The following is a 26,571-nucleotide window of genomic DNA, read 5'->3' as shown; positions in this document are numbered from 1 at the left end:
ACCTATCTATCCATCCATCCATCCATCCATCCATCTATCTTATCTATGCATCTATCTATTCATTTATCTATTCATCTTTCCATTTGTCTATCCATCCATCCGTCCATCCATCTATTCATCTATACAGTACTAGCTGTGCCCGGCCACGCGTTGCTGTGGCTTAGTCTGGTGGTGTTGGTCAGTCTACATTAGGTTGTATTGATGCTGTGACCTCCACCCTTCTTTATACTCACATTAGTAGTAGTATTTGAAGTCTGTTACCTTCTTCAATTTTTGTGTTGATTGATAATTGCTTGAGATCCCTGTTGTCTTTGGTTTGTTGTTAATTGTAATGTCTGATTCTGCTGAGTGCGGTTTATATTTTTATTGTGGTACAATAGTCCTTTTTTTGTTTTGCCTGTGTAGGTGTTTATTATTATTGTTGTTGTAGTGATTATGAAGGCTGGATAAGTTAGATGCTACTGAATTGTTTTTTGGAGGCCCAGTTTAGCACTGACTGGCCTCTCAGCCTCAGTGCCTGGCTGTTTCTTGCCTGTGATGGTGTTGATTCTTGTTGTTGTTGTTGTTGTTGTTGTCATTGTTATTATTGTAATTGTTTTTTTGGAGGCTAAGTGTGAATGTAGGGATTGGGGAGGTGGATGAGTTGTGTTGTCAAATGTTGTATTTGTTATAGTCACAATGCGTTGTTGTGAGTTTTGTGGGTCTGGATTGTGGTTTTGTGGTGTGGTTGTGTTGTTACAACTGAGAGGCAAGGCTTTTGTGTTGTGTTGCGAAGTTTTGTATTTCTGGGTCGTTTAGTTGTGTTGTTATAGTCACGATGCATTGTTGTGAGTTTTGTGGGTCTGGATTGTGGTTTTGTGGTGTGGTTGTGTTGTTACAACTGAGAGGCAAGGCTTTTGTGTTGTGTTGCGAAGTTTTGTATTTACGGGGCGTTTAGTTGTGTTGTTATAGTCACGATGCATTGTTGTGAGTTTTGTGGGTCCGGATTGTGGTTTTGTGGTATGGTTGTGTTGTTACAACCGGGAGGCAAGGTTTTTGCGTTGTGTTGCCAAGTTTTGTATTTCTGGGGCGTTTAGTTGTGTTGTTATAGTCATGATGCATTGTTGTGAGTTTTATGGGTCTGGATTGTGGTTTTGTGGTGTGGTTGTGTTGTTACAACTGAGAGGCAAGGCTTTTGTGTTGTGTTGCGAAGTTTTATATTTCTGGGGCGTTTAGTTGTGTGCCAAGTTTCGTATTTCTGGGGCGTTTAGTTGTGTTGTTATAGTCACGATGCGTTGTTGTGAGTTTTATGGGTCTGGATTGTGGTTTTGTGGTGTGGTTGTGTTGTTACAACCTGGAGGGAAGGCTTTTGCGTTGTGTTGCCAAGTTTTGTATTTACGGGGCGTTTAGTTGTGTTGTTATAGTCACGATGTGTTGTTGTGAGTTTTGTGGGTCCTGTGTGGTTTTGTGGTGTGGTTGTGTTGTTACAACTGGGAGGCAAGGCTTTTGCATTGTGTTGCCAAGTTTTGTATTTCTGGGTCGTTTAGTTGTGTTGTTATTGCATGATGCGTTGTTGTGAGTTTTGTGGGTCCGGATTGTGGTTTTGTGGTGTGGTTGTGTTGTTGTAACCTGGAGGCAAGCCTTTTGCATTGTGTTGCCAAATTTTGTATTTCTGGGATGTTTAGTTTTGTTGTTATAGTCACTGCGCAAACAACTTTATCATTTTATATATATAGATTTCCATTCATCCAGGTATCTTATCCATCCGTCCATCTACCTATTCATCTATCTGTCTGTCTGTCTGTCTGTTGGGCCCAGGTTGTCCCATGCCTCCTCCATCTCCATCTGCTGGTGGCTCGTCCTGCTCACTCACTCACCGGTAGTAGTCCTCCTTGCAGTAGATGCTCCCGTCCTTGCTGAAGCAGGTGAGCTCGGACTCCAGGTTGAGCTTGCACTCGCAGCACTGGAGGCAGCGCATGTGCCACTGCTTGTCCACCGCCAGGAGGTAGTAGCGGTCCGAGATCTTGCCCCCACAGCCGGCACACAGGGCCGCGTGCTCGCCCCCCACGCCCCCCACGACCCCGGACCCCAGGCTCAGCGAAGGCATGGCCTGCCAAGGGGAAGAAGAAGAAGAACAAGAGGAGGAAGCACAGAAAAATAATAATATTAGTCATCATTTGTATACATTAGGAGTAATTATTAATTAATATTAATAATAACAAATAATAATATGAACAATACCAATCATAACACTAAAACGACATTAAATTGATGTGTATCGATTGTTTATTAATTATCAATAATCATTATATTGACCCTAAGAATAATAACAAATAGTCTAATATGAACACCAATACCAATCATAACACTAAAACGACATTAAATTTATGTGTATCGATTGTTTATTAATTATCAATAATCATTATATTGACCCTAGGAATAACAACAAATACTCATATGAACACCAATACCAATCATAACACTAAAACGACATTGAATTGATGTGTACCGATTATTAATTAATTATCAATAATCATTATATTGACCCTAGGAATAATAACATATAGTATAATATGAACTCCAATACCAATCATAACACTAAAATAATATTGAATTTATGTGAATCAATTATTGATTAATTATCAATAATCATTATATTGACCCTAGGAATAATAACAAATAGTATAATATGAACACTAATGCCAGTCATAACACTAAAATAACATTGAATTTATGTGTATCGATTATTGATTAATTATTAATAATCATTATATTGACCCTAGGAATAATAACAAATACTCATATGAACACCAATGCCAATCATAACACTAGAATGACATTGAATTGATGTGTATTGATTATTTATTAATTATCAATAATCATTATACTGACCCTAGGAATAATAACAAATAGTATAATATGAACACCAATACCAATCATTACATTTATGTGTATCAATTATTAATTAATGATCAATAATCATTAAATTGACCCTAGGAATAACAACAAATAGTATAATACGAACACCAATACCAATCATAATGCTAAAACAACATTAAATTTATGTGTATCTATTATTAATAATCATTATATTGACCTGAATAGGAATAATAACAAATACTCCTATGAACACCAATGCCAGTCATAACACTAACGCAACATTAAATGCATGTGTATCGATTATTGATTGATTATTAATAATTATTATATTGATCCTAATGCGAATAATAACAAATAGTCATATGAACACCAATGCATTTATTTGATAGGTAATAATGTTAATTGTCATGTCTATTAATTATTAATTATTAATAATCAATAAATATATATTATTGACCCTTATAGGAATAATAACTAGTAGTAGGAATACCAATACCAATCATAATGATAAAATAACATTAAATTTATGTGAATCAATTAATTATTAACCATTATTATTGACTCTAATACGAATAATAACTCATAATAATACTTTGTTTACATTCTGCCCTATCCAGATTCCAACAAACAAACACAAAAGGCAAACATTTAGTGCCTCAAGACGACAACAAACACAATCATGCAAAACAACCCAACATATATGTAACCACTCGCAACATAACAACTAAAGTTAGATAGAATATAACTTATCAAATGAATTATGTTCAACATCAAACGTAAACACCAGAATCAATTCGCACCAATTGTGTAACTTACACAATTGGACACCCAGACCAGTACTGACACTAAAATAACATTGCTTTTTATTTGTATCCATTGTTAATTAATTATCATAATAATAATAATAATAATAATAATAATAATAATAATAATAATATGTACACACCAATACCAATCATAACATTATGTCCCACTGTTTATCAATGGGCTATCTATGCCATTTCCTAATTGGGTCTATTGTTTAAAAACATGGGGGGAAAGTCTATTAAATTGCACAACAGCACATTTTGCTCTAGCTTTACACCAGTGTGTATATTACCAAGCCCAAACTTTGCTCTGTCTCCTGGACGTTTGTATCTTTACTCGGTCTCAGGAGTTGCTTGTAAGTTGGATGTTTGTAACTACATACAGTAGTTATAGATAGATATAGATATGACATAACCATAACCACATTATTATTATTAATTAATTATTACTACTAATAGTGTTACTAATATCATTGTGTCAATAATAATAACAACCATATCCACATTGTTATTAATAATAATACTTAATTATTACTACTAATAGTGTTACTAATATTGTGTCAATAATAATAACCATAACCACATTATTATTAATAATAATACTTAATTATTACTACTAATAGTTACTAATATTGTGTCAATAATAATAACCATTACCACATTATTATTATTAATAATAATAAATTATTACTACTAATACTGTTACTAATATCATGTCAATAATAACCATAACCACATTAATAATAATAATAATAATAATAAATTATTACTATGAATATTGTTACTAATATCATCATGTCAATAATAATAATAACCATAACCACATTAATAATAATAATAATAGTAATTAATTATTACTACTAATAGTGTTACTAATATCATCATGTCAATAATAACCATAACCACATTATTATTAATAATAAAAATAATGAAAATATTACTAGGAATAGTGTTACCAATATCATTGTGTCAACAATAATAACCATAACCACATTAATAATAATAGTAATTAATTATGACCACTAATAGTGTTACTGATACCACTGTGTCAATAATAATGACCATAACCTCATTATTATTAATAATAAAAATAAAAATATTACTACGAATAGTATTACCAATATCATTGTGTCAACAATAATAACCATAACCACATTAATAATAATAGTAATTAATTATGATTATTAATAGTGTTACTGATTGTGTCAATAATAATAACCATGACACATTTTTATTATTATTAATAATAATAATAATAAATTAGATACATCACACAGTCCTAAACGCTTGGGAAGTGTTTGACTTGTGATTTTGTGATATGAAACCCAGCATTTCTATCTCGTTTGCTGTGTCATACTCTGTCTTGGTGTCAATAATAATAATAAATTATGACTACTACTAATAGTGTTACTGATATCACCATGTCTTTTGAACCTGTCCATTTATATTTTAGAATGTTTTCATGAATGTTGACGTAAATTAATAATTTTTAATCTGATTTATGTGTACTGTATAATTTTTATATGTGTGTTTATTGTAAGCCGCCGCGAGTCCCCTCTCGGGTGAGAAGGGCGGGATATAAATGATGAAATAAATAAATAAATAAATAAATAAATAAATAATGTCATTGTTAATAATAATAATAATAATTTAATTTAATTTCTTACCCACCTCCTGGGTTTCTGACATAGCTAAAAACACTACTTAAAGACTGGTATTTTTTGGAGCGGGAGAGAGAAAAAGCAGGGTATAAATACTAATACTAATAATAATAATAATAAAGCAGGGTATAAATACTACTACTACTAATAATAATAATTTCTCAGTTTGTGACTTTGGGGACCTGCTTTGATGTGACCCTACGAGTCCCCAAGGATGCCGAACAGAAGGGAAAAGGCAGCATTTTTCCCTTCAAAGGGCTTTAGGGACCCCTTTTCCCACCCCAAAAAAGGGGGGAAAGGAAAAGAAAGGCATGCAAAGGGCCTCCTAATGGGATGGTGGTGATGATAGTAATCCCACTAATACTAATAGTAGGGAGAAGCCGCTCCAAAGGAAAGATCTCTCCCTATATGAAGCCTTCAGGAAGGAAGAGCCTTTTGCAAAAAAAGCCATTCCAATCTGTCGCATTTGGAACTTCTCAATCATAATAATAGGATATATTATATTAATATTATAATATAATATTCACAATGATATAATGATAGAATAAAAAAATAATATAACAATAATATAATAAATATTATAATTATAATATAATTATAAGTAATATAATAAACTTTAATCGACTATAATAATGGAATAGAATAATCATACTATAACAATAATATGCCAATGATAATAGGATATATTATATTAATATTATAATATATTCACAATGATATAATGATAACATAGAAAAAATTAATATAACAATAATATAATAAATAGTAATATAATATATTATAATATATTGTAATGTAATGTAATAAACTTTAATAAACTATAATAATGGAATAGAATAATCATACTATAACAATAATATACCAATGATAATAGGATATATTATATTAATATTATAATATATTCACAATGATATAATGATAAAATAGAAAAAATTAATATAACAATAATATAATAAATAGTAATATAATATATTATAATATATTGTAATGTAATGTAATAAACTTTAATAAACTATAATAATGGAATAGAATAATCATACTATAACAATAATATACCAATATAATAATCTAATATGCCATAGTAATATTAATATAATAGAAAATAACAATACAGTAGAGTCTCACTTATCCAAGCTAAACCGGCCTGCCGGCAGAACCTTGGATAAGCGAATATCTTGGATAATAAGGAGGCGTTAAGGAAAAGCCTATTAAACATCAAATTAGGTTATGATTTTACAAATCAAGCACCAAAACATCATGTTATACAACAAATTTGACAGAAAAAGTAGTTCAATATGCAGTAATGTTATGTTGTAATTACCGTATTTACGAATTTAGCACCATAATATCACAATATATTGAAAACATTGACTACAAAAATGGCTTGGATAATCCAGAGGCTTGGATAAGTGAGACTCTACTGTAATAATAATATAATGATCTAATTGACTATAATAATCATATAATGGAAAATAATAATAGACTCATAGAATAGACTGTCATAATAGAATAGAATCGTAATATAACAATATAATATATTAATAATGATCTAATAATCTGACTATAATAATATAATATGATAGAAAATAATAATAATAATATAATCTAGACTAGAATAGAATCATAATATAGCAATGTAATATTAACAATGATATCATAATCTAATCGACCATAATAATATAATAGATAATAATAATATACATTATAATATAATATTAATAATAATATAATAATAATAATAATATAATCTAGACTAGAAGAGAATCATAATATAGCAATGTAATATTAACAATGATATAATAATCTAATCGACCATAATAATATAATAAATAATAATAATATACATTATAATATAATATTAATAATGTAATAATAATAATAATAATAATAATAATAAAAATATAAATAATATAATAATCATAATATCCAGACCCCTGACAAAGCAAAGGCATTGGGTTTTTTCTCTCCCTCTGGAGATGGATTTACTTTGCCGAAGAATGCAATCTGAACCGCATTATAGGGTCAGTGCAGACCCATATATCACCGCAGCACAATGCAGTTCAAACCGGGTTAAATTGGCAGTGTGGATCCCCTCGGAAATCTGCCTCGAAATGAGCCAGGGATAGGAAAGAAAAGGAAGGGGCCCCGATCCTTTCCTTGGCGCTTGGCTGGCTCTCAATGGGTCCATCCCGCTTTAAAAAAGAGCTTGGGAACGCTCCGAAGGGATTCGGATTGAGGGAGGGCGTGCGGGCGAAGCGTCGGGAGAGAGTGCTGCTCCCGGATCGTGGCAAACTGACCCGAAAACTCGCAGCGACCCCAAGGGATTCCGGACCCTGAAAGCCTCGCTTGAGTAGTTTCTTTTCCGGCAGAAAATCCCCATCGAAAACAGCATTTTAAGGCGGATTAAAGGCGGATTTAATCCGCATTAAAGTTTTCTCCAATTTGCGCCAAAAGTCGGGGAAACAACAGGATTTGGGTCCTAGTTCTCTCCCTTCTGTTTTGCCCTGTCGTTTGATCTATTTATTCCAGTTTCTCTTCCTAAAGAAATACTATCTATCTATCTATCTATCTATCTATCTATCTATCTATCTATCTATCTATCTATCTATATGTCTATATCTATCTTCTGAGTTTCAGAAAAAAGGTAAAAACCTGGCTTCCATCCATCCATCCATCCATCCATCTCTCTATTTATCCATCCATCTATCTCTCTATTTATCTATCCATCTATCTATCTATCTATCTATCTATCTATCTATCTATCTATCTATCTATCTATCTATCTTTCTATCTATCCATCCATCCATCCATCCATCCATCCATCCATCCATCCATCCATCCATCCATCCATCCATCCATCCATCCATCCATCCATCCATCCATCCATCCATCTATTTATCTCTCTATTTATCTATCTATTTATCTATCTATCTATCCATCCAGCTATCTCTCTTTCTCTCTATTTATTTATCTATCCATCTATCTATCTATCTATCTATCTATCCATCCATCCATCCATTTATATTGTTCTGAAGCCACCGCTTCAGTTGTTTTAATACCACTACTAACAATAATAATATAGTAAAATATTAATAGCAAAACAAAACAATAAGAATATAGTAAAAATACAAGTAGTTGAAACGAAATGAAATACAGTAGAGTCTCACTTATCCAACGTTCTGGATTATCCAAGGCATTTTTGTAGTCAATGTTTTCAATACATTGTGATAGTAAATAAAGTAATTACTACATAGCATTACTACATATTGAACTACTTTTTCTGTCAAATTTGTTGTTTTGGTGCTTAATTTGTAAAATCATAACCTATTTTGATGTTTAATAGGCTTTTTCTTAATCTCTCCTTATTATCCAACATATTCACTTATCCAACATTCTGCCGGGGCCCGTTTATGTTGGATAAATAAATAAAGTAAGATGCTAAGTGAAATGAAATGAAACAATGATAAAAGTACTAAGAGTCAAAGGAAATAGTAATAAGACACTGACAGCAAGGCAAAATGAAACGATAATAATCGTAAAATAATAATAATAATTTGTAAAATGAAATAATATTATTATTAGAATGGAATAATAATAATATAGTGAAATACCAATAGTGAAATAAAATGAAATAATAATAGTAAAATGAAATAATATTATTGTTGTAATGGAAAAATAAAAAATAATAATACTGTAATAATATAGTAAAATACCAATAGTGATATAAAATGAAATAACAATAGTAAAATAATAATAGTGCGATTTATTAAACCAAGGCAGGAATTAGTTACTGACACCTTCCCAAGCTCTTGCAATTTGTAATGAGCTCTGATTAATCTGAAAGGATAATTAAGGAAAGAATTCCTCAAAAAATCTAAGGGCTTTAGCATCAATATATATATATTTGTTGCTATATTTTTGTTGCTTTGCATTGAATGTTTGCCATATATATTGGAAACCGCCCTGAGTCCCCTTGGGGAGATTCTACAAATAATAATAATAATAAAATTGAATAATAATAATGGAAAAATAAAATAATAATAACACTATAATAATAATATAATGAAATAATAATAATAATAATAATAATAATAATAATAATAATAATAATAATAATAAAATGGAAAAATGAAATAATAATATAATAGCAAAATACTAATAGTGAAGTAAAGCAAAATCATAACCATAGTAAAATAAAGTAATAATAACAACAACAGTAAAAGACTAAAAGTGAAAGAATAATAACAGCATGGTAAACAAAAACAAAAAATAACAGCAAAAGACTAATTGTGGAAGAAAATAGAATAATTATAACTGGAAAAATGTAACATAGTAAAAGACTAATTGTAATGGGTTGCTGTGAGTTTTCTGGGCTGTATGGCCATGTTCCTGCAGCATTCTCTCCTGACATGTCCATACAATCCGGAAAACTCAAGTAACCCAGGGATTCCGGCCATAGCCATGAAAGCCTTCCACGAGAGACGAATAGTAAGATCAATAATTTTAAAAATTGCAAATTGTGAAATACAATGAAATAATAATAGCACTAAGGCTAAGAAACTACTAATGAAACCAAACGAAATGATGCCTTTTAATTGCTATTAAATGTTTGTGATGTGATCCTATTTTGTTTATCCAAGCCGTTGCTTTTTTATCTTTTTGATCATTTTCCTGACTTGCTGTTATAATAAGTTTTATATAGCGATGGCTCCTATTTGTTGGGCATGGAAGGGTTGGAGACCTCTTTTGCTGGGAAGGTAGGGTGGGTTGCAAATAAAGTATTATTCATAATAATAATGAATAATAATCCTCACGGAAAAACAACCCTATTCTTCCTGCTATTAATAATACTTCATTTGTAATCCGCCCTATTATTAGTAATAGTGTTATTACGAATAATAATACTAATACTAATAATGTAAGGCATGAGTTCTGTTGGGTGATCATTATTCCTTCGGAGGCTGGAGTGGGGGACTTTTTCCTCCTCCTCCTTCTCCCTTTCCTTCTCTTTCGCCCTTTCCTTTCTCTTCTCCTTCCTTCCTTCCTTCCTCCTTCTTCCTTCCCTTTCCTTTTGCCTTTCCTTCTCCTCCTTCTCTTTCTCCTTCCTTCCTTCCTTCCTTCTTCTTTCTCCTCCTTGTCTCAGTCTCCCTTTCTTTTTCCCTTTTCTTCTCTTTCTCACTTTTCTTTCTCTTCTCCTTCCTTCCTTCCTTCTTCCTTCCCTTTCCTTTTGCCTTTCCTCCTCCTCCTCTTCTCTTTCTCCTTCCTTCCTTCCTTCCTCTTTCTCGTCCTCCTTTCCTTCTCCCTTTCCTTCCTCTTCTCCTTCTTTTCCTTCTGCTTCCTTTCCTCTCCTCCTCCTCTTTTCCTTCCCTCCTTCTTTCCTTCCTCCTTCTCTTCCTCCTCCTCTCCTTCTCTTTCCTTCCTTCTTTCCTTCCGCCCATCTCCATCTTTTCCTTCTTTCCTCCTTCTCCTTCCTTCCTCCTCCTTTTTTCCTTCCTTCCTTCTTCTTTCTCTCTCCTCCTCGTCTCCTTCTCCCTTTCCTTTCTCTTCTCCTTCTTTTCCTTCTCTTTCATTCCTTCCATCCATCCATCCATCCCTCCTTCCTTCCTTCTTTCCCTTCTCCTTTCTTCCTCCTCTCCTCCTCTTTCCTTCCTTCTTTCTCTCTCCTCCACGTCTCCTTCTGCCTTTCCTTTCTCTTCTCCTTCTTTTCCTTCTCTTTCATTCCTTCCATCCTTCCTTCCTTCCTTTCCTTCTCCTCTTCTCCTCCCTTTCCTTCTCTTCTTCCTTCCTTCCTTCTCTCCTTCTCTTCCTCCCTTACCGTCTCGGCGTCTCCCCGGTCGATGGCGGAGCTGATGGCGGGCGCTTCTCCTCCTCTTTCTCCTCTTTCTCTTTCTCTTTCTCCTCCTCCGCCTTTGCTCCTCCGGTCCATCTCGTCGATCACGCCGTGCATCTCGGGGACCCCGGACAGGCTGTGGAACAGCATCGCCCCCTCCCACGGACACGCAGGAGACAAGAGGAAGGAAGAGAAGAGAGAGGGACAAGCACCCGACTTCCTCCTCCTCTTCTTCTTCTTCCTACCAAGGCGGCGAAGGCCAACGCGCCATCCCTTCTCCTCCTCCTCCTCCTCCTCTCCTTCCTCCTCTTTCTTTCCTTCCTCCTCTTCCCGTTCTTCTTCCTCCTCCACCTCTTCTTCCTTTCAGTCCTTTCCCTCCACTAGAGCACCGACGGAGAGGGAGAAGATCTCTTTCTTCCCTTCCTCCCAAACTCAAAGGACCCGATCCGTCCTCTGCTTCTTCTTTCCTTCCTTCTTTCCTTTCTTCCACTCCTCCTCCAGAAGGAGAGGGGGAAAGTTCTTCTTCAAAGTCAAAGACGGGAAAGAGGCCGCCCGATCTCTCCCTTCTTTCCTTCCTTCCTTTCTTCTTCTTCTCCTCTTCCTCTGAAGCACAGAAAGAGATGGGAAAGAGGCCCTTCTTTCCTTCTTTCCTTCCTTTCTTCTTCTTCTCCTCTTCCTCTGAAGCACAGAAGGAGGGGGAAAAAGAGGCCCGTCCTCCACTCCTTCTTCTCTTTCTTCTTTCCTTCCTCTCTTCCTCCAAAGCGCAGAAGGAGAGAGAAAGGAGCTCCGACCCGGTCCTACTTTCCTCTTCTCTTTCTCCTTCCCTTCTTTCTCCTCCAAAGCGCAGAACCCCGCTTTCCACTCCTTCTTTTCCTCTTCTTTTCTTCCTTCCGCTCCTTCTTCTTCCTCCAAAACGCAGGTCCCGTTCTCCACTCCTCCTCCTCCTTCTCCTCCCTTCTTTCTTTCCTTGTCCTTCCTCCTCCTCCGCTTCTCCTCCTTTCCTTCTTCTTCTTCTCCTCTTCCTCTGAAGCACAGAAGGACGACCCGATGCCCGTCCTCCGTTTCTTCTCCTCCTTTCTTTCCTTCCTTTCTTCCACTTCTTCTCTATTCTCCAAAGCGCAGAAGGAGGGAGGGAGGGAAGAAGGCCGACCCGATGCCCGTCCTCCGTTTCTTCTCCTCCTTCTTGTCTTCCTCCGAAGCTCAGAAGGAGAGCGGGAGCAAGACAAGACCTCCCACTTCTTCTCCTTCTTCTTCTTCTTCTTCTTCTTCTCCTTCTTCTTCTTCTCCTTCTTCTTCTCTTCCTCCGAAGCTCAGAAGGAGAAGGAGGCCGATCCCGTGTTCCACTCCTCCTTCTCCTCCCTTCTTTCCTTCCTTGTCCTTTCTTCTCCTTCTCCTCCTCCGCTTCTCTCCTTTCTCTCTTCCTCCAAAGCACAGAAGACAAGACCTCCCACTCCTTCTTCTCTCCTTCTTCTCCTTCTTCTTCTCCTTCTCTTCCTTCAAAGCTCAGAAGGAGAGGGAAAGGGCTTCCACCCGCTGCTGCTCCTTCTCCTTCTCTTCTTTCTTTCCTTCCTTCTTCGCCGCCGGCATCCCGCCCATGGGCTCCCTCGACGGCTCTCCTCCTTCCTTTCCTCCCTTCTTTCCTTCCTTCCCAAGAAAGAAGAAGGACGGGGAAGGAGGAGAAGAAGAAGCCGCAGCCTCGGCTCCGGAGCCCAGAGACTGAGGCGCCCAAATGGCTCCCCAATGCAAGCCCCCCCCCCTTGGAAGTGGGGAGCACGTGGGAGGGAGGGGGCGGGGCCACAGCCCCCACGCCACGCCCACCTCAGGAGGGGAGGGGCCCCCACGCCACGCGCGAAAGAGAAGAAGAAGAAGAAGGAGAAGAAGAAGAACACGCCTCCCCGACTTCTCTTCTCCTTCTTCCTCCTTTTCTTCCTCTCCTCCTCTTATTCCTCTCCTCCTTTCATTCCTCTCCTCTTCCTCCTTTTCTTCCTCTCCTCCTTTCATCACTTTCCTCTTCCTTCTTTTCTCCCTTTTCCCCTCCTCTTTCTCCTCCTCCTCCACTTCTCCTTTTTTTCATTTCTCCCCCTACTATTCCTCCTTTTCTTCCTCCTTCTCTTTTCATTCCTCCCCTCCTCCTCCACTTCTTCCTTCTTTTCTTCCTTCTCCCCTCCTCCTCCTCCTTGTCTTCCTTCTTTTCCTCATCTTCTCCTTCCTATTCTTCCTCCTCTTTCTCCTTTCAGTCCTTATTTTCTTCCTTCCTTCTTTTTCCCTCCTCTTCCTCTTTCCATTCCTCCCCTCCTCCTCCACCTTGTCTTCCTTCTTTTCCTCATCTTCTTCCTATTCTTCCTCCTCTTTCTCTTTTCGTTCCTTCTTTTCCTCTTTCCTTCTTTCTTTCTTTCCTTCTTTTTTCCTCCTCTTCCTCTTTCCATTCCCCTCCTCCTCCTCCTCCTCCTCCACTTCTCCCTTCTTTTCTTCCTTCTTTTCCTCATCTTCTCCTTCCCATTCTTCCTCCTCTTTCTTTCATTCTTTATTCTCCTCCATCCTTCCTTCTTTTTTTCCTCCTCTTCCTCTTTCCATTCCTCCCCTCCTCCTCCACCTTGTCTTCCTTCTTTTCCTCATCTTCTTCCTATTCTTCCTCCTCTTTCTCTTTTCGTTCCTTCTTTTCCTCTTTCCTTCTTTCTTTCTTTCCTTCTTTTTTCCTCCTCTTCCTCTTTCCATTCCCCTCCTCCTCCTCCTCCTCCTCCACTTCTCCCTTCTTTTCTTCCTTCTTTTCCTCATCTTCTCCTTCCCATTCTTCCTCCTCTTTCTTTCATTCTTTATTTTCCTCCATCCTTCCTTCTTTTTTTCCTCCTCTTCCTCTTTCCATTCCTCCCCTCCTCCTCCTCCTCCTTGTCTTCCTTCTTTTCCTCATCTTCTCCTTCCTATTCTTCCTCCTCTTTCTCCTTTCAGTCCTTATTTTCCTCCATCCTTATGACTTGTTTTTATTGTTGATGTTTTGTTTTATTGCTTTGTTTTTATATTGTAAGCCGCCCCAAGTCCCTTTGGGGAGATGGGGCGGGGTATAAGAATAAAATTATTACAGTAGAGTCTCACTTATCCAACATAAATGGGCCAGCAGAACGTTGGATAAGCAAATATGTTGGATAGTAAGAAGAGATTAAGAAAAAGCCTATTAAACATCAAAATAGGTTATGATTTTACAAATTAAGCACCAAAACATCATGTTATACAACAAATTGGACAGAAAAAGTAGTTCATTACACATTAATGCTATGTAGTAATTACTGTATTTACGAATTTAGCACCAAAATATCATGATATATTGAAAACATTGACTACAAAAATGTGTTGGATAATCCAGAACATTGGATAAGCGAGTGTTGGATAAGTGAGGCTCTACTGTAGTATTATTACTATTATTATTATCCTTTCTTCTTTTTTCTCATCTTCCTTTCCATTCCTCCCCTCCTCCTCCTCCCTTTTTTCTTCCTTCTTATCTTTATCTTCTCCTTCCTATTCTTCCTCCTCTTTCTCCTTTCAGTCCTTATTTTCCTCCTTCCTTTTTTCCTCCTCTTCCTCTTTCCATTCCTCCCCTCCTCCTCCTCCCTTTTTTCTTCCTTTTTATCTTCATCTTCTCCTTCCTATTCTTCCTCCTCTTTCTCCTTTCAGTCCTTATTTTCCTCCTTCCTTTTTTCCTCCTCTTCCTCTTTCCATTCCTCCCCTCCTCCTCCTCCCTTTTTTCTTCCTTCTTATCTTCATCTTCTCCTTCCTATTCTTCCTCCTCTTTCTCCTTTCAGTCCTTATTTTCCTCCTTCCTTTTTTCCTCCTCTTCCTCTTTCCATTCCTCCCCTCCTCCTCCTCCCTTTTTTCTTCCTTCTTATCTTTATCTTCTCCTTCCTATTCTTCCTCCTCTTTCTCCTTTCAGTCCTTATTTTCCTCCTTCCTTTTTTCCTCCTCTTCCTCTTTCCATTCCTCCCCTCCTCCTCCTCCCTTTTTTCTTCCTTCTTATCTTTATCTTCTCCTTCCTATTCTTCCTCCTCTTTCTCCTTTCAGTCCTTATTTTCCTCCTTCCTTTTTTCCTCCTCTTCCTCTTTCCATTCCTCCCCTCCTCCTCCTCCCTTTTTTCTTCCTTCTTATCTTTATCTTCTCCTTCCTATTCTTCCTCCTCTTTCTCCTTTCAGTCCTTATTTTCCTCCTTCCTTTTTTCCTCCTCTTCCTCTTTCCATTCCTCCCCTCCTCCTCCTCCCTTTTTTCTTCCTTCTTATCTTTATCTTCTCCTTCCTATTCTTCCTCCTCTTTCTCCTTTCAGTCCTTATTTTCCTCCTTCCTTTTTTCCTCCTCTTCCTCTTTCCATTCCTCCCCTCCTCCCCCCCTTTTTTCTTCCTTTTTATCTTCATCTTCTCCTTCCTATTCTTCCTCCTCTTTCTCCTTTCAGTCCTTATTTTCCTCCTTTCTTCTTTTTCCTCCTCTTCCTCTTTCCATTCCTCTCCTCCTTCACTTCTCCCTTCTTTTCTTCCTTCTTTTTTCCTTCTTTTCCCCATCTTCTCCTTCCTATTCTCCCTCCTCTTTCTCTTTTCGTTCCTTATCTTCCTCTTTCCTTCGTTCTTTCTTTCCTTCTTTTTTCCTCCTCTTCCTCTTTCCATTCCTCCCCTCCTCCTCCACTTCTTCCTTCTTTTCCTCCTCTTTCCCTTCCTCTTCTTCCCCCTTTCCTTTCCTTTCTCCCTTTCCACCCTTTCCCTCTTTTCATGCCTTTCCTCCCCCTCTACAAGCTTTTCCCAATTTTCCTCTTCTTGCTCTTTTCATTCCTCTCCTCCTCCTCTTCCTTCTTTTCTTTCCTTTCCCCCCTTCTTTTTCCTCTTTCTCCTTCCCTCCTTTTTCTTCCTTCCATGTCAATGGAGCGGCCCATCCACTCCTGGCTTTGCTTCCAACCCTAAACCTGGGCTGGTTTCAGCACCTGGGACAGCTCCAATAAGAATAATTATATTCACCATCATCATTAATTTATGATGATGATAATCATCATCATCATCATCCATTATTATTCATCAGACTCCATCATTATCATGATCATAAATACACCATGATCATAAAATTATTATTATTTATTAACTATTATTAATTGCTATATATAATTATTACAATACATTTATTATTATTACTGTATTAAAAACCAGCAGTATCATCATCATCATTCTTCTTATTCTTATTCATCAAGTTCCATCATTATCATAAATAGACCATGATCATAAAATTATTATAATTTTATCTATGAATGGTTATTAATTGTTATATATCATCATTATTGTAAATGTATTATTATTGTTATTATATTAAAAGCCAGCTACATCATCATCATCCTAAATTTATCATCACCATAATTCATTCTTTTTATTCATCAAATTCCACCATTACCATCATCATAAATAGATCATGATCATAAATGTATTTATGTATTAACTTATTCTTATATATAATTATATAATAATAATATTAAAAGCCAGCTATATCATCATCATTATTCATTCTTATTATTATTATTCATTGAACTTCATCATTATCATAAATAGATCATGATCATATAATTATTATATTTATTAATTGTTATTGTTATACATTATTATTAATAATATAAGACAGCTATATTATTATTATTACTAATTGTCTAGCTATCTATTTATCTCTCTCTCTATATTATTATTATTATTATTATTACTAATTGTCTATCTATTCATCTGCCTATCTATATATTATTATTACTAATTGTCTATCTATCTATTCATCTGTCTATCTATATTATTATTATTATTACTAATTGTTTATCTATTCATCTGCCTATCTATCTATTATTATTATTACTAATTGTCTATCCATCTATTCATTTATTTATTTATTTATTTGCGACATTTATATATTCATCTGTCTATCTATATTATTATTATTACTAATTATCTATTCATCTGTCTATCTATATTATTATTATTACTAATTGTCTATCTATCTATTCATCTATCTATATTATTATTATTATTACTAATTGTCTATCTATTCATCTGTCTATCTGTCTATCTATCTGTATATTATTATTATTACTGTCTATCTATTCATCTATCTATCTATATTATTATTATTATTATTACTAATTGTCTATCTATTCATCTATCTATATTATTATTATTATTATTACTAATTGTCTATCTATTCATCTATCTATCTATCTATCTATCATTATTATTATTATTATTACTAATTGTCTATCTATCTATTCATCTATCTATCTATCTATCTATCTATCTATATTATTATTATTATTATTACTAATTATCTATCTATTCATCTATCTATCTATATTATTATTATTATTATTACTAATTGTCTATCTATCTATTCATCTATCTATATTATTATTATTATTACTAATTGTCTATCTATTCATCTATCTATCTGTCTATCTGTATATTATTATTATTACTAATTGTCTATCTATTCATCTATCTATCTATATTATTATTATTATTATTACTAATTGTCTATCTATCTATCTATCTATCTATATTATTATTATTATTACTAATTGTCTTTCTATCTATTCATCTATCTCTCTAACACTCCATCCACCCACGCACCCACCCATCTCTCTGTTCTTCCTCCTCCTTGAAAATGAGATAATGAGATGCAAGAGGCACTAATTAGCAGGTCTTGGCGAAGGGGAAGGAGCTCAGGTGCAGAGCCAGGCTCCTGCCAGTCACACCAGGCAGCCTCCGCTGCACCCCATCCATGTCTACACTGGCCACCCAATGTGGGTTCAAACCCCATTCTGGACCCTGCAAGGAGCAAGACCTCAAAAAGGTTGGATCTCTTTTTAGAGAAGGGCTATTCGTATGGTATTTAATGCCACCCGAGGATGGAGGGAGCGGGAACGAAAGGAAGGAAGGAAGGAAGGAAGGAAGGAAGGAAGGAAGGAAGGAAGGAAGGAAAAACCAGAAAAAGGGAAACCTTTCCCATTGCCAAGCTTGTCTCATCTGCTTCCAATCACACCTATAATTTCCCTTTCTTTGGGCTGTGGGGTGGATATTGTGAATTCCTGGACACATCATTTGCCAATGGGATGGGAAAACATCATCGTCATCATTATTCTACACTATTTTTCTCATTATTATTCTATACCATTTTTCTCATTCTATATATATATAAAAGAGTGATGGCATCACGGCAGCGGACAAAACAACAAAAGTAAACACCCCACAACCTCGAAAATTGACAGCACAACCCCTCATCCATGCCTCTAGGTTGATACAACAAAAAGAAAAGAAAAATAAAGTCCTAATTAGAGGGAGAGGAATAATTGTTTTTATCCAATTGCTGCCAGTTAGAAGCCTAAGCTCCGCTCACTTGGTCTCCTAGCAACCCACTCAGCCCAGGGGACCCTTTACCTTAACTATCACCAATTCCTCAATACTTTATTTCCCATACCACCATACTTCACCACAGCAACACGTGGCCGGGCACAGCTAGTATATTTATATTATTATTTTATATTTTTCTCATTATTATTCTATACTATTGTTCTCATTATTATTATTCTATACTATTTTCCTCATTATTATTATTCTATACTATTTTTCTCATTATATTATTATTATTTTATATGCCATTTTATCATTATATTTATATTATTATTTTATGTACTATTTTTTCTCATATTTATATTATTACTCTATACATTTTCTCATTATTATAATTATTGTATACTATATTTCCCATTATATTTATTATGATGATCCACCTAGCAAATTATCTATCTAAACTTATCTATTCATCTATCTATCTAGTCATCTATCTATCCATCCATTTATCTATTGATCTAACTAGTCATCTATCTATCCATCCATTTATCTATTGATCTAGCTATTCATCTATTTATTCATCTATCTATCTAGTCATCTATCTATCCATCCATTTATCTATTGATCTATCTATTCATCTATATATCTATCTATCTATCTATCTATCTATCTATCTATCTATCTATCTATCTATCCATCCATCCATTTATCTATTGATCTATCTATCTATCTATCTATCTATCTATCTATCTATCTATCTATCTATCTATCTAGTCATCTATCTATCCATCCATTTATCTTTTGGTCTATCTATTCATCTATTTATTCATCTATCTATCTATCTATCTAGTCATCTATCTATCCATCCATTTATCTATTGATCTATCTATTCATCTATCTATCTATCTATCTATCTATCTATCTATCTATCTATCTATCTATCTATCTATCCATCCATCCATCCATTTATCTATTGATCTATCTATCTATCTATCTATCTAGTCATCTATCTATCCATCCATTTATCTTTTGGTCTATCTATTCATCTATTTATTCATCTATCTATCTATCTATCTATCTATCTATCTATCTATCTATCTATCTATCTATCTATCCATCCATTTATCTATTGATCTATTTATCTATCTATCTATCTAGTCATCTATCTATCCATCCATTTATCTTTTGGTCTATCTATTCATCTATTTATTCATCTATCTATCTATCTATCTATCTATCTATCTATCTATCCATCCATTTATCTATTGATCTATTTATCTATCTATCTATCTATCTATCTAGTCATCTATCTATCCATCCATTTATCTTTTGGTCTATCTATTCATCTATTTATTCATCTATCTATCTATCTATCTATCTAGTCATCTATCTATCCATCCATTTATCTATTGATCTATCTATTCATCTATCTATCTATCTATCTATCTATCTATCTATCTATCTATCTATCCATTTATCTATTGATCTATTTATCTATCTATCTATCTAGTCATCTATCTATCCATCCATTTATCTTTTGGTCTATCTATTCATCTATTTATTCATCTATCTATCTATCTATCTATCTATCTATCTATCTATCCATCCATTTATCTATTGATCTATTTATCTATCTATCTATCTAGTCATCTATCTATCCATCCATTTATCTTTTGGTCTATCTATTCATCTATTTATTCATCTATCTATCTATCTATCTATCTATCTAGTCATCTATCTATCCATCCATTTATCTATTGATCTATCTAGTCATCTATCCACCCATCTATTGATATATTATTATTATTATATTATATATTATTATTATAGATATTATTATCTATTGATAATAATATGTATTTCTGCCCTGTTTGTTCTCTCTTAACAAGAGAGTCAAACAGCTAAAGGTTTGGACTCTGCTGCCTGAGAGTCTAGTGGGTGGGTGGCCATCTGTCAGGAGGGATCGGATGGTGCCTTCATAAAGAGAACGGGGGTTGGACTAGATGGCCTCTGGGGGTCCCTTCCCACCCTAGCGTCCCATGATCTTCAATATTTAAAGCGCTTTTGTATCTGGAAAATGTTACAATCCAATCGACTCTGGGTGGGTTTCAAAACGAATGAAAGTGATGCAAATGGATGCCAGAAAGCAACACCACAACAACAACAAAATACACAAACAGATTCAAATAAACAACAACAATCCTAATACTTCTCAATGCTAGGGTTTGGGAGTTGTGGTTCTGCAAGGCCCGGCTTCACGGCACACAAGGGAGCGGAGATCAGAAAAGAAAGATAGAGAAGGAAGGAAAAAAGGAAGGAAAGAGAGATAGGGAATAGGAAAGGAAGGAAGGAAGGAAGGAAGGAAGGAAGGAAGGAAGGAAGGAAGGAAGGAAGGAAAGAGAGATAGGGAATAGGAAAGGAAGGAAGGAAGGAAGGAAGGAAGGAAGGAAGGAAGGAAGGAAGGAAAGAGAGATAGGGAATAGGAAAGGAAGGAAGGAAGAAGTGAAGGGAAAGCAAAGAAAAGAAGGAGGGAAAGAAAGGAAGGAAGGGAAGGAGAAAGGGAAGGAAAGAAAGGAATCGAAAGGAAGAGAAGGAAGAAGGTAAGAAAGGTTGGAAGAAAGAGAAAGAAGGGAGGGAAGATCAGGAAAGGAAGGGAATGCGAGAGAAGGATGAAAAGAAGGGAAAGATGGCAAAGGAAGGAAGGAAGGGAAGAGGGATAGAAAAGAAAGGAAGGGAAGGAAGGAAGGGAAGGAAGGAAAGAAGGAAGGAAGGAAGGGGGAAAAGAAAGAAAAGAAGGAAGAACCGAAGGTGAAGGGAGAGGGAAGGAAGGGGGGAAAGGAGGGAAGAAAGGATGGAAGGGAGAGGGAAGGAAGGAAAGAAGGACGAAGCGAAGGGGAAGGAAGGAAGGAAAAGAGAAGAAGGGAAGGAAGAACTGAAGGGAAAGGAAGGGAAAGAATGAATGAAGGGAAAGGGAAGGGAAGAAGGAAAGGAAGGGAGAGGGAAAGAAGGGAATGAGAAAGGGAAGGAAGGAAGATGGGAAGAAGGAAAGAAAGAAAGGAACCAAGGGGGAAAAGAAGGAAATAAGTAAGAAAGGAAGGAGAAAGGGAAGGATGGAAGGAAGGAAGGAAGGAAGGAAGGAAAGAAAGAATTGGAAAAGAATGAAGGGAAGGAAGGAAGAACCGAAGGGGTAGGAAAGAAAAGACTGGAGGAAAGAAGGGAAGGAAGGAAAGAAAGAAAGAACGGCAGGGAAAGGAACGAAGGGAATGAGAAAGGGAAGGAAGGAACCAAGGGGGAAAAGAAGGAAATAAGTAAGAAAGGAAGGAAGGAAGGAAGAAAGGAAGGAAGGAAGGAAGGAAGGAAGGAAAGAAAGGATGGAAAGGGAGAGGGAGGGAGAGGAAGAGAAAGAAGGAAGGAAAGAAAGGGAAAGGAACGAAGGGAAGGAAAGAAGGAAGAACGGAAGGGGTAGGAAAGACAGAAGGAAAGAAGGGAAGGAAGAAAAGAAACAGACAGGGAAAGGAACGAAGGGAATGAGAAAGGGAAGGAAGGAAGATGGGGAAAAAGAAGGAAAGAAAGAAAGGAACCAAGGGGGAAAAGAAGGAAATAAGTAAGAAAGGAAGGAGAAAGGGAAGGATGGAAGGAAAGGGAGAGGGAGGGAGAGGAAGAGAAAGAAGGAAGGAAAGAAAGGGAAAGGAACGAAGGGAAGGGAAGAAGGAAGAACCGAAGGGGTAGGAAAGACAGAAGGAAAGAAGGGAAGGAAGAAAAGAAAGAAGGAAGGAAGGAAAGGAAGAAAGAACGACAGGGAAAGGAACGAAGGGAATGAGAAAGGGAAGGAAGGAAGGAAGGAAGGAAGGAAGGAAGGAAGGAAGGAAGGAAGGAAGGAAGGAAGGAAGGAAGGAAGGAAGGAAGGAAGGAAGGAAGGAAGGAAGGAAGGAAGGAAGGAAAGGAGGAGTGCGTACCCACCGGCGGTTCAAGGCTCCCTTCCCGGCAGCATCCCTTTCCCAGGCTCAAGCAGGGTGGGCGGGTGGGAGGGAGGGGCTAGCACGCCAAGCCCCGCCCCTCGCCCCGCCCACCGGGTTGGGAGACCCCGCCCACCGACCCCCCTCCCCGCCTCCTAAGACAGGTGGGCTGCTCTCTCTCTCTCTCTCTCTCTCTCTCTCTTGTCCCCCCAAGCTTTCCATCCTGAAGCCTCTTGATTTAATACACACACACATACATATAATATAGCTATACAATACAATTATTTATACATATATAGATATAATTATATGAAATATAAAATAAGTTAATTTCATATATGTGTGTGTCTGTATATATATATATACACAATAATATATAAAATAAGTCTTAATATATGTGTGTATACATATAATTACAGTAGAGTCTCACTTATCCAACACTCGCTTATCCAAGCCTCTGGATAATCCAAGCCACTTTTGTAGTCAATGTTTTCAATATATTGTGATATTTTGGTGCTAAATTCGTAAATACAGTAATTACTACATAGCATTACTGCGTATTGAACTACTTTTTCTGTCAAATATGTTGCATAACATGATGTTTTGGTGCTTAATTTGTAAAATCATAACCTGATTTGATGTTTAATAGGCTTTTCCTTAACTCCTCCTTATTATCCAAGATATTCGCTTATCCAAGCTTCTACCGGCCCGTTTAGCTTGGATAAGTGAGACTCTACTGTATAATTATATCAAATATAAAATAAGTTAATTTCATATATGTGTGTATATACATATATAGGTAAAGGTTTTCTCCTGACATTAAGTCCAGGGGATTGGTGCTCATCTCCATTTCTAAGCCGAAGAGCCGGCGTTGTCCGTAGACACCTCCAAGGTCATGTGGCCATAGGCATGACTGCATGGAGTGCCGTTACCTTCCTGCTGGAGCAGTACCTATTGATCTACTCACACTCTGGGGGTTGGTGGTCATCTCCATTTCTAAGCCAAAGAGCCGGCGTTGTCCGTAGACACCTCCAAGGTCATGTGGCCATAGGCATGACTGCATGGAGTGCCGTTACCTTCCTGCTGGAGCAGTACCTATTGATCTACTCACACTCTGGGGGTTGGTGGTCATCTCCATTTCTAAGCCGAAGAGCCGGCGTTGTCCGTAGACACCTCCAAGGTCATGTGGCCATAGGCATGACTGCATGGAGTGCCGTTACCTTCCTGCTGGAGCAGTACCTATTGATCTACTCACACTCTGGGGGTTGGTGGTCATCTCCATTTCTAAGCCAAAGAGCCGGCGTTGTCCGTAGACACCTCCAAGGTCATGTGGCCATAGGCATGACTGCATGGAGTGCCGTTACCTTCCTGCTGGAGCAGTACCTATTGATCTACTCACACTCTGGGGGTTGGTGCTCATCTCCATTTCTAAGCCGAAGAGCCGGCGTTGTCCGTAGACACCTCCAAGGTCATGTGGCCATAGGCATGACTGCATGGAGTGCCGTTACCTTCCTGCTGGAGCAGTACCTATTGATCTACTCACACTCTGGGGGTTGGTGGTCATCTCCATTTCTAAGCCAAAGAGCCGGCGTTGTCCGTAGACACCTCCAAGGTCATGTGGCCATAGGCATGACTGCATGGAGTGCCGTTACCTTCCTGCTGGAGCAGTACCTATTGATCTACTCACACTCTGGGGGTTGGTGCTCATCTCCATTTCTAAGCCCAAGAGCCGGCGTTGTCCATAGACACCTCCAAGGTCATGTGGCCACTGGCATGACTGCATGGAGCGCCGTTATCTTCCTGCCAGAGCAGTATCTATTGATCTACTCACATTGGCATTTTTTCGAACAACTAGACTGGCAGAAGCTAGAGCTAGCAGCAGGTGCTCACTCCACTCCCCAGGTTCAAACCTGCAACCTTTCAGTCTGCAAGTTCAGCAGATCAGCACTTTAACACTCTGCGCCACCGGGGCTATACATATATACAATTACAATAATATATAAATAAGTCTTAATATAGGTGTGTATACATATAATAATTATAATAATGTATAAAATAAGTCCTAATTTCATATATGTGTGTGTATATATATATAATAATTAAAATAATATATAAAATAAATCTTAATTTCATATATGTGTGTATACATAAAAAAATTATAATAATGTATAAAATAAGTCTTAATTTCATATGTGTGTGTATATATATAATAATTACAATCTATATATATAAAAGAGTGATGGCATCACAGTGACCCACAAAACAACAAAACTACAGGCCCCCCAACCTTGAAATTTGACAACACAACCCATCATCCACGCCTCTAGGTTGATACAACAAAAAGAAAAGAAAAATAAAGTCCTAATTAGAGAGAGAGGAATAATTGCTTTTATCCAATTGCTGCCAGTTAGAAGGCTAAGCTCCTCCAACTTGGTCTCCTAGCAACCCAATAAAAAATAATAAAAAACACTAAAAAAATAAATAAAATAAAATACTAAAATAACAGAAAATAACTAAAAATAATACAAGAAAATAATAAAATATAATCCATAAAAATATAACTTACAATAAAATTAATAAAAAATGCAAATAAAGTCAAATAAAAATTACACAACAATTTTTAACCAATACCACCACCACTTTGCCACAGCAACGCGTGGCCGGGCACAGCTAGTAATATATAAAATAAGTCTTAATTTCATATATGTGTGTATACATGTAATAATTATAATAATGTATAAAATAAGTCTTAATTTCATATGTGTGTGTATATATATAATAATAATAATAATGTATAAAATAAGTCTTAATTTCATATATGTGTGTGTATATATATAATAATTACAATAATATATAAAATAAGTCTTAATTTCATATACAGTAGAGTTTCACTTATCCAACACTCACTTATCCAAGTTTCTGGATTATCCAAGGCATTTTTTGCAGTCAATGTTTTCCATATATCGTGATATTTTGGTGCTAAATTTGTAAATACAGTAATTACTACATAGCATTACTGCGTATTGAACTGCCTTTTCTGTCAAATTTGTTATATAACATGATGTTTTGGTGCTTAATTTGTAAAATCATAACCTAATTTGATGTTTAATAGGCTTTTCCTTAATCCCTCCTTATTATCCAAGATATTCACTTATCCAAGCTTCTGCCGGCCCGTTTAGCTTGGATAAGTGAGACTCTACTGTATGTGTGTGTATATATATAATAATTACAATAATATATAAAATAAGTCTTTATATATATATGTATATATATATTAATCATATACATACATGATATATATATATATATATATCATATACACACATGATATATATATATATGAAATTAAGACTTATTATTATTATAATATATAAAATATCAGAGAGACCAAGTGTAGGTATGGGATACGGTGACATGGGTATGCTGATTACCCCTAAATATAATAATAATAATAATAATAATAATAATACTTATTTTTTAAATTTTTTATATTTTTTATATTTTTTCTTTTTTTCCTTTCTTTTCTCTCTCTCTCTCTCTCTCTTTATCCTGTTTTTCTCCTTATGTCTCTTCACCTACTTTCCCCTCTCCACCTCTTTGTACTAGCCCCACCAATTTTCTTTTCCTCGCTTTCGCTGTATCTACACTTATAAACCAATAAAAATTATTAATAATAATAATAATAATAATAATAATAATAATAATAATAATAAAACTTTATTTATACCCCGCCACCATCTCCCTGCGGGGACTCGGGGCGGCTTACATGGGGCAGAGGCCCAAACAACACAAGGACAAAATATAAGCAACATAATACAATCACAATATAAAACAGATCAAACAGTAATGCAATATATCAATTAAAACAACAATACAGGATAAAAAATTACATTAAAAACACATAACTATATTTCGGCTAAGGGTGGTGTGTCTCCTCTGAATGATTGCCCAGAAAAGGTCATGGGCTATCTAGTCCAACCCGTTCTTCCCGGCAAGAAGACACCATCAAAACACTCCCGACAGATGGCCATCCGGCCTGTGCTTCAGAACATGGCTTTCCTCTTCCTTTTGCAGCGACTTTCTTCCTCTCTCGTTTTTTTCCTCTTAACGGTGATTTAT

General features: G+C 36.1%; 1 protein-coding gene across 3 annotated transcripts in view; it reads right to left on the bottom strand.

The window, feature by feature from the left end:
• Positions 1 to 26,571, bottom strand: part of lhx2 (LIM homeobox 2) — a 166,114-nt gene that overhangs the window by 127,305 nt on the left and 12,238 nt on the right. For 2 of the 3 annotated variants that reach the window (XM_062959496.1, XM_062959495.1), the window contains exons 1-2: positions 11,142 to 11,312; positions 1,857 to 2,089 (exon numbers count right to left, since the gene is read on the bottom strand). In XM_062959496.1, coding sequence (XP_062815566.1) covers positions 1,857 to 2,089; positions 11,142 to 11,306 — 398 coding nt within the window. In that variant the 5' untranslated portion in view covers positions 11,307 to 11,312. Of the gene's footprint in view, positions 1 to 1,856; positions 2,090 to 11,141; positions 11,313 to 26,571 lie in introns of those variants that run through there. The other variant, XM_062959497.1, reaches the window with a different exon arrangement.

Source organism: Anolis carolinensis, unplaced genomic scaffold (assembly GCF_035594765.1).
Source record: "Anolis carolinensis isolate JA03-04 unplaced genomic scaffold, rAnoCar3.1.pri scaffold_7, whole genome shotgun sequence".
Classification (NCBI taxonomy): domain Eukaryota; kingdom Metazoa; phylum Chordata; class Lepidosauria; order Squamata; family Dactyloidae; genus Anolis; species Anolis carolinensis.
Note: the sequence above shows the minus strand (reverse complement) of the source record. Positions and strands in the feature narration are given on the sequence as shown.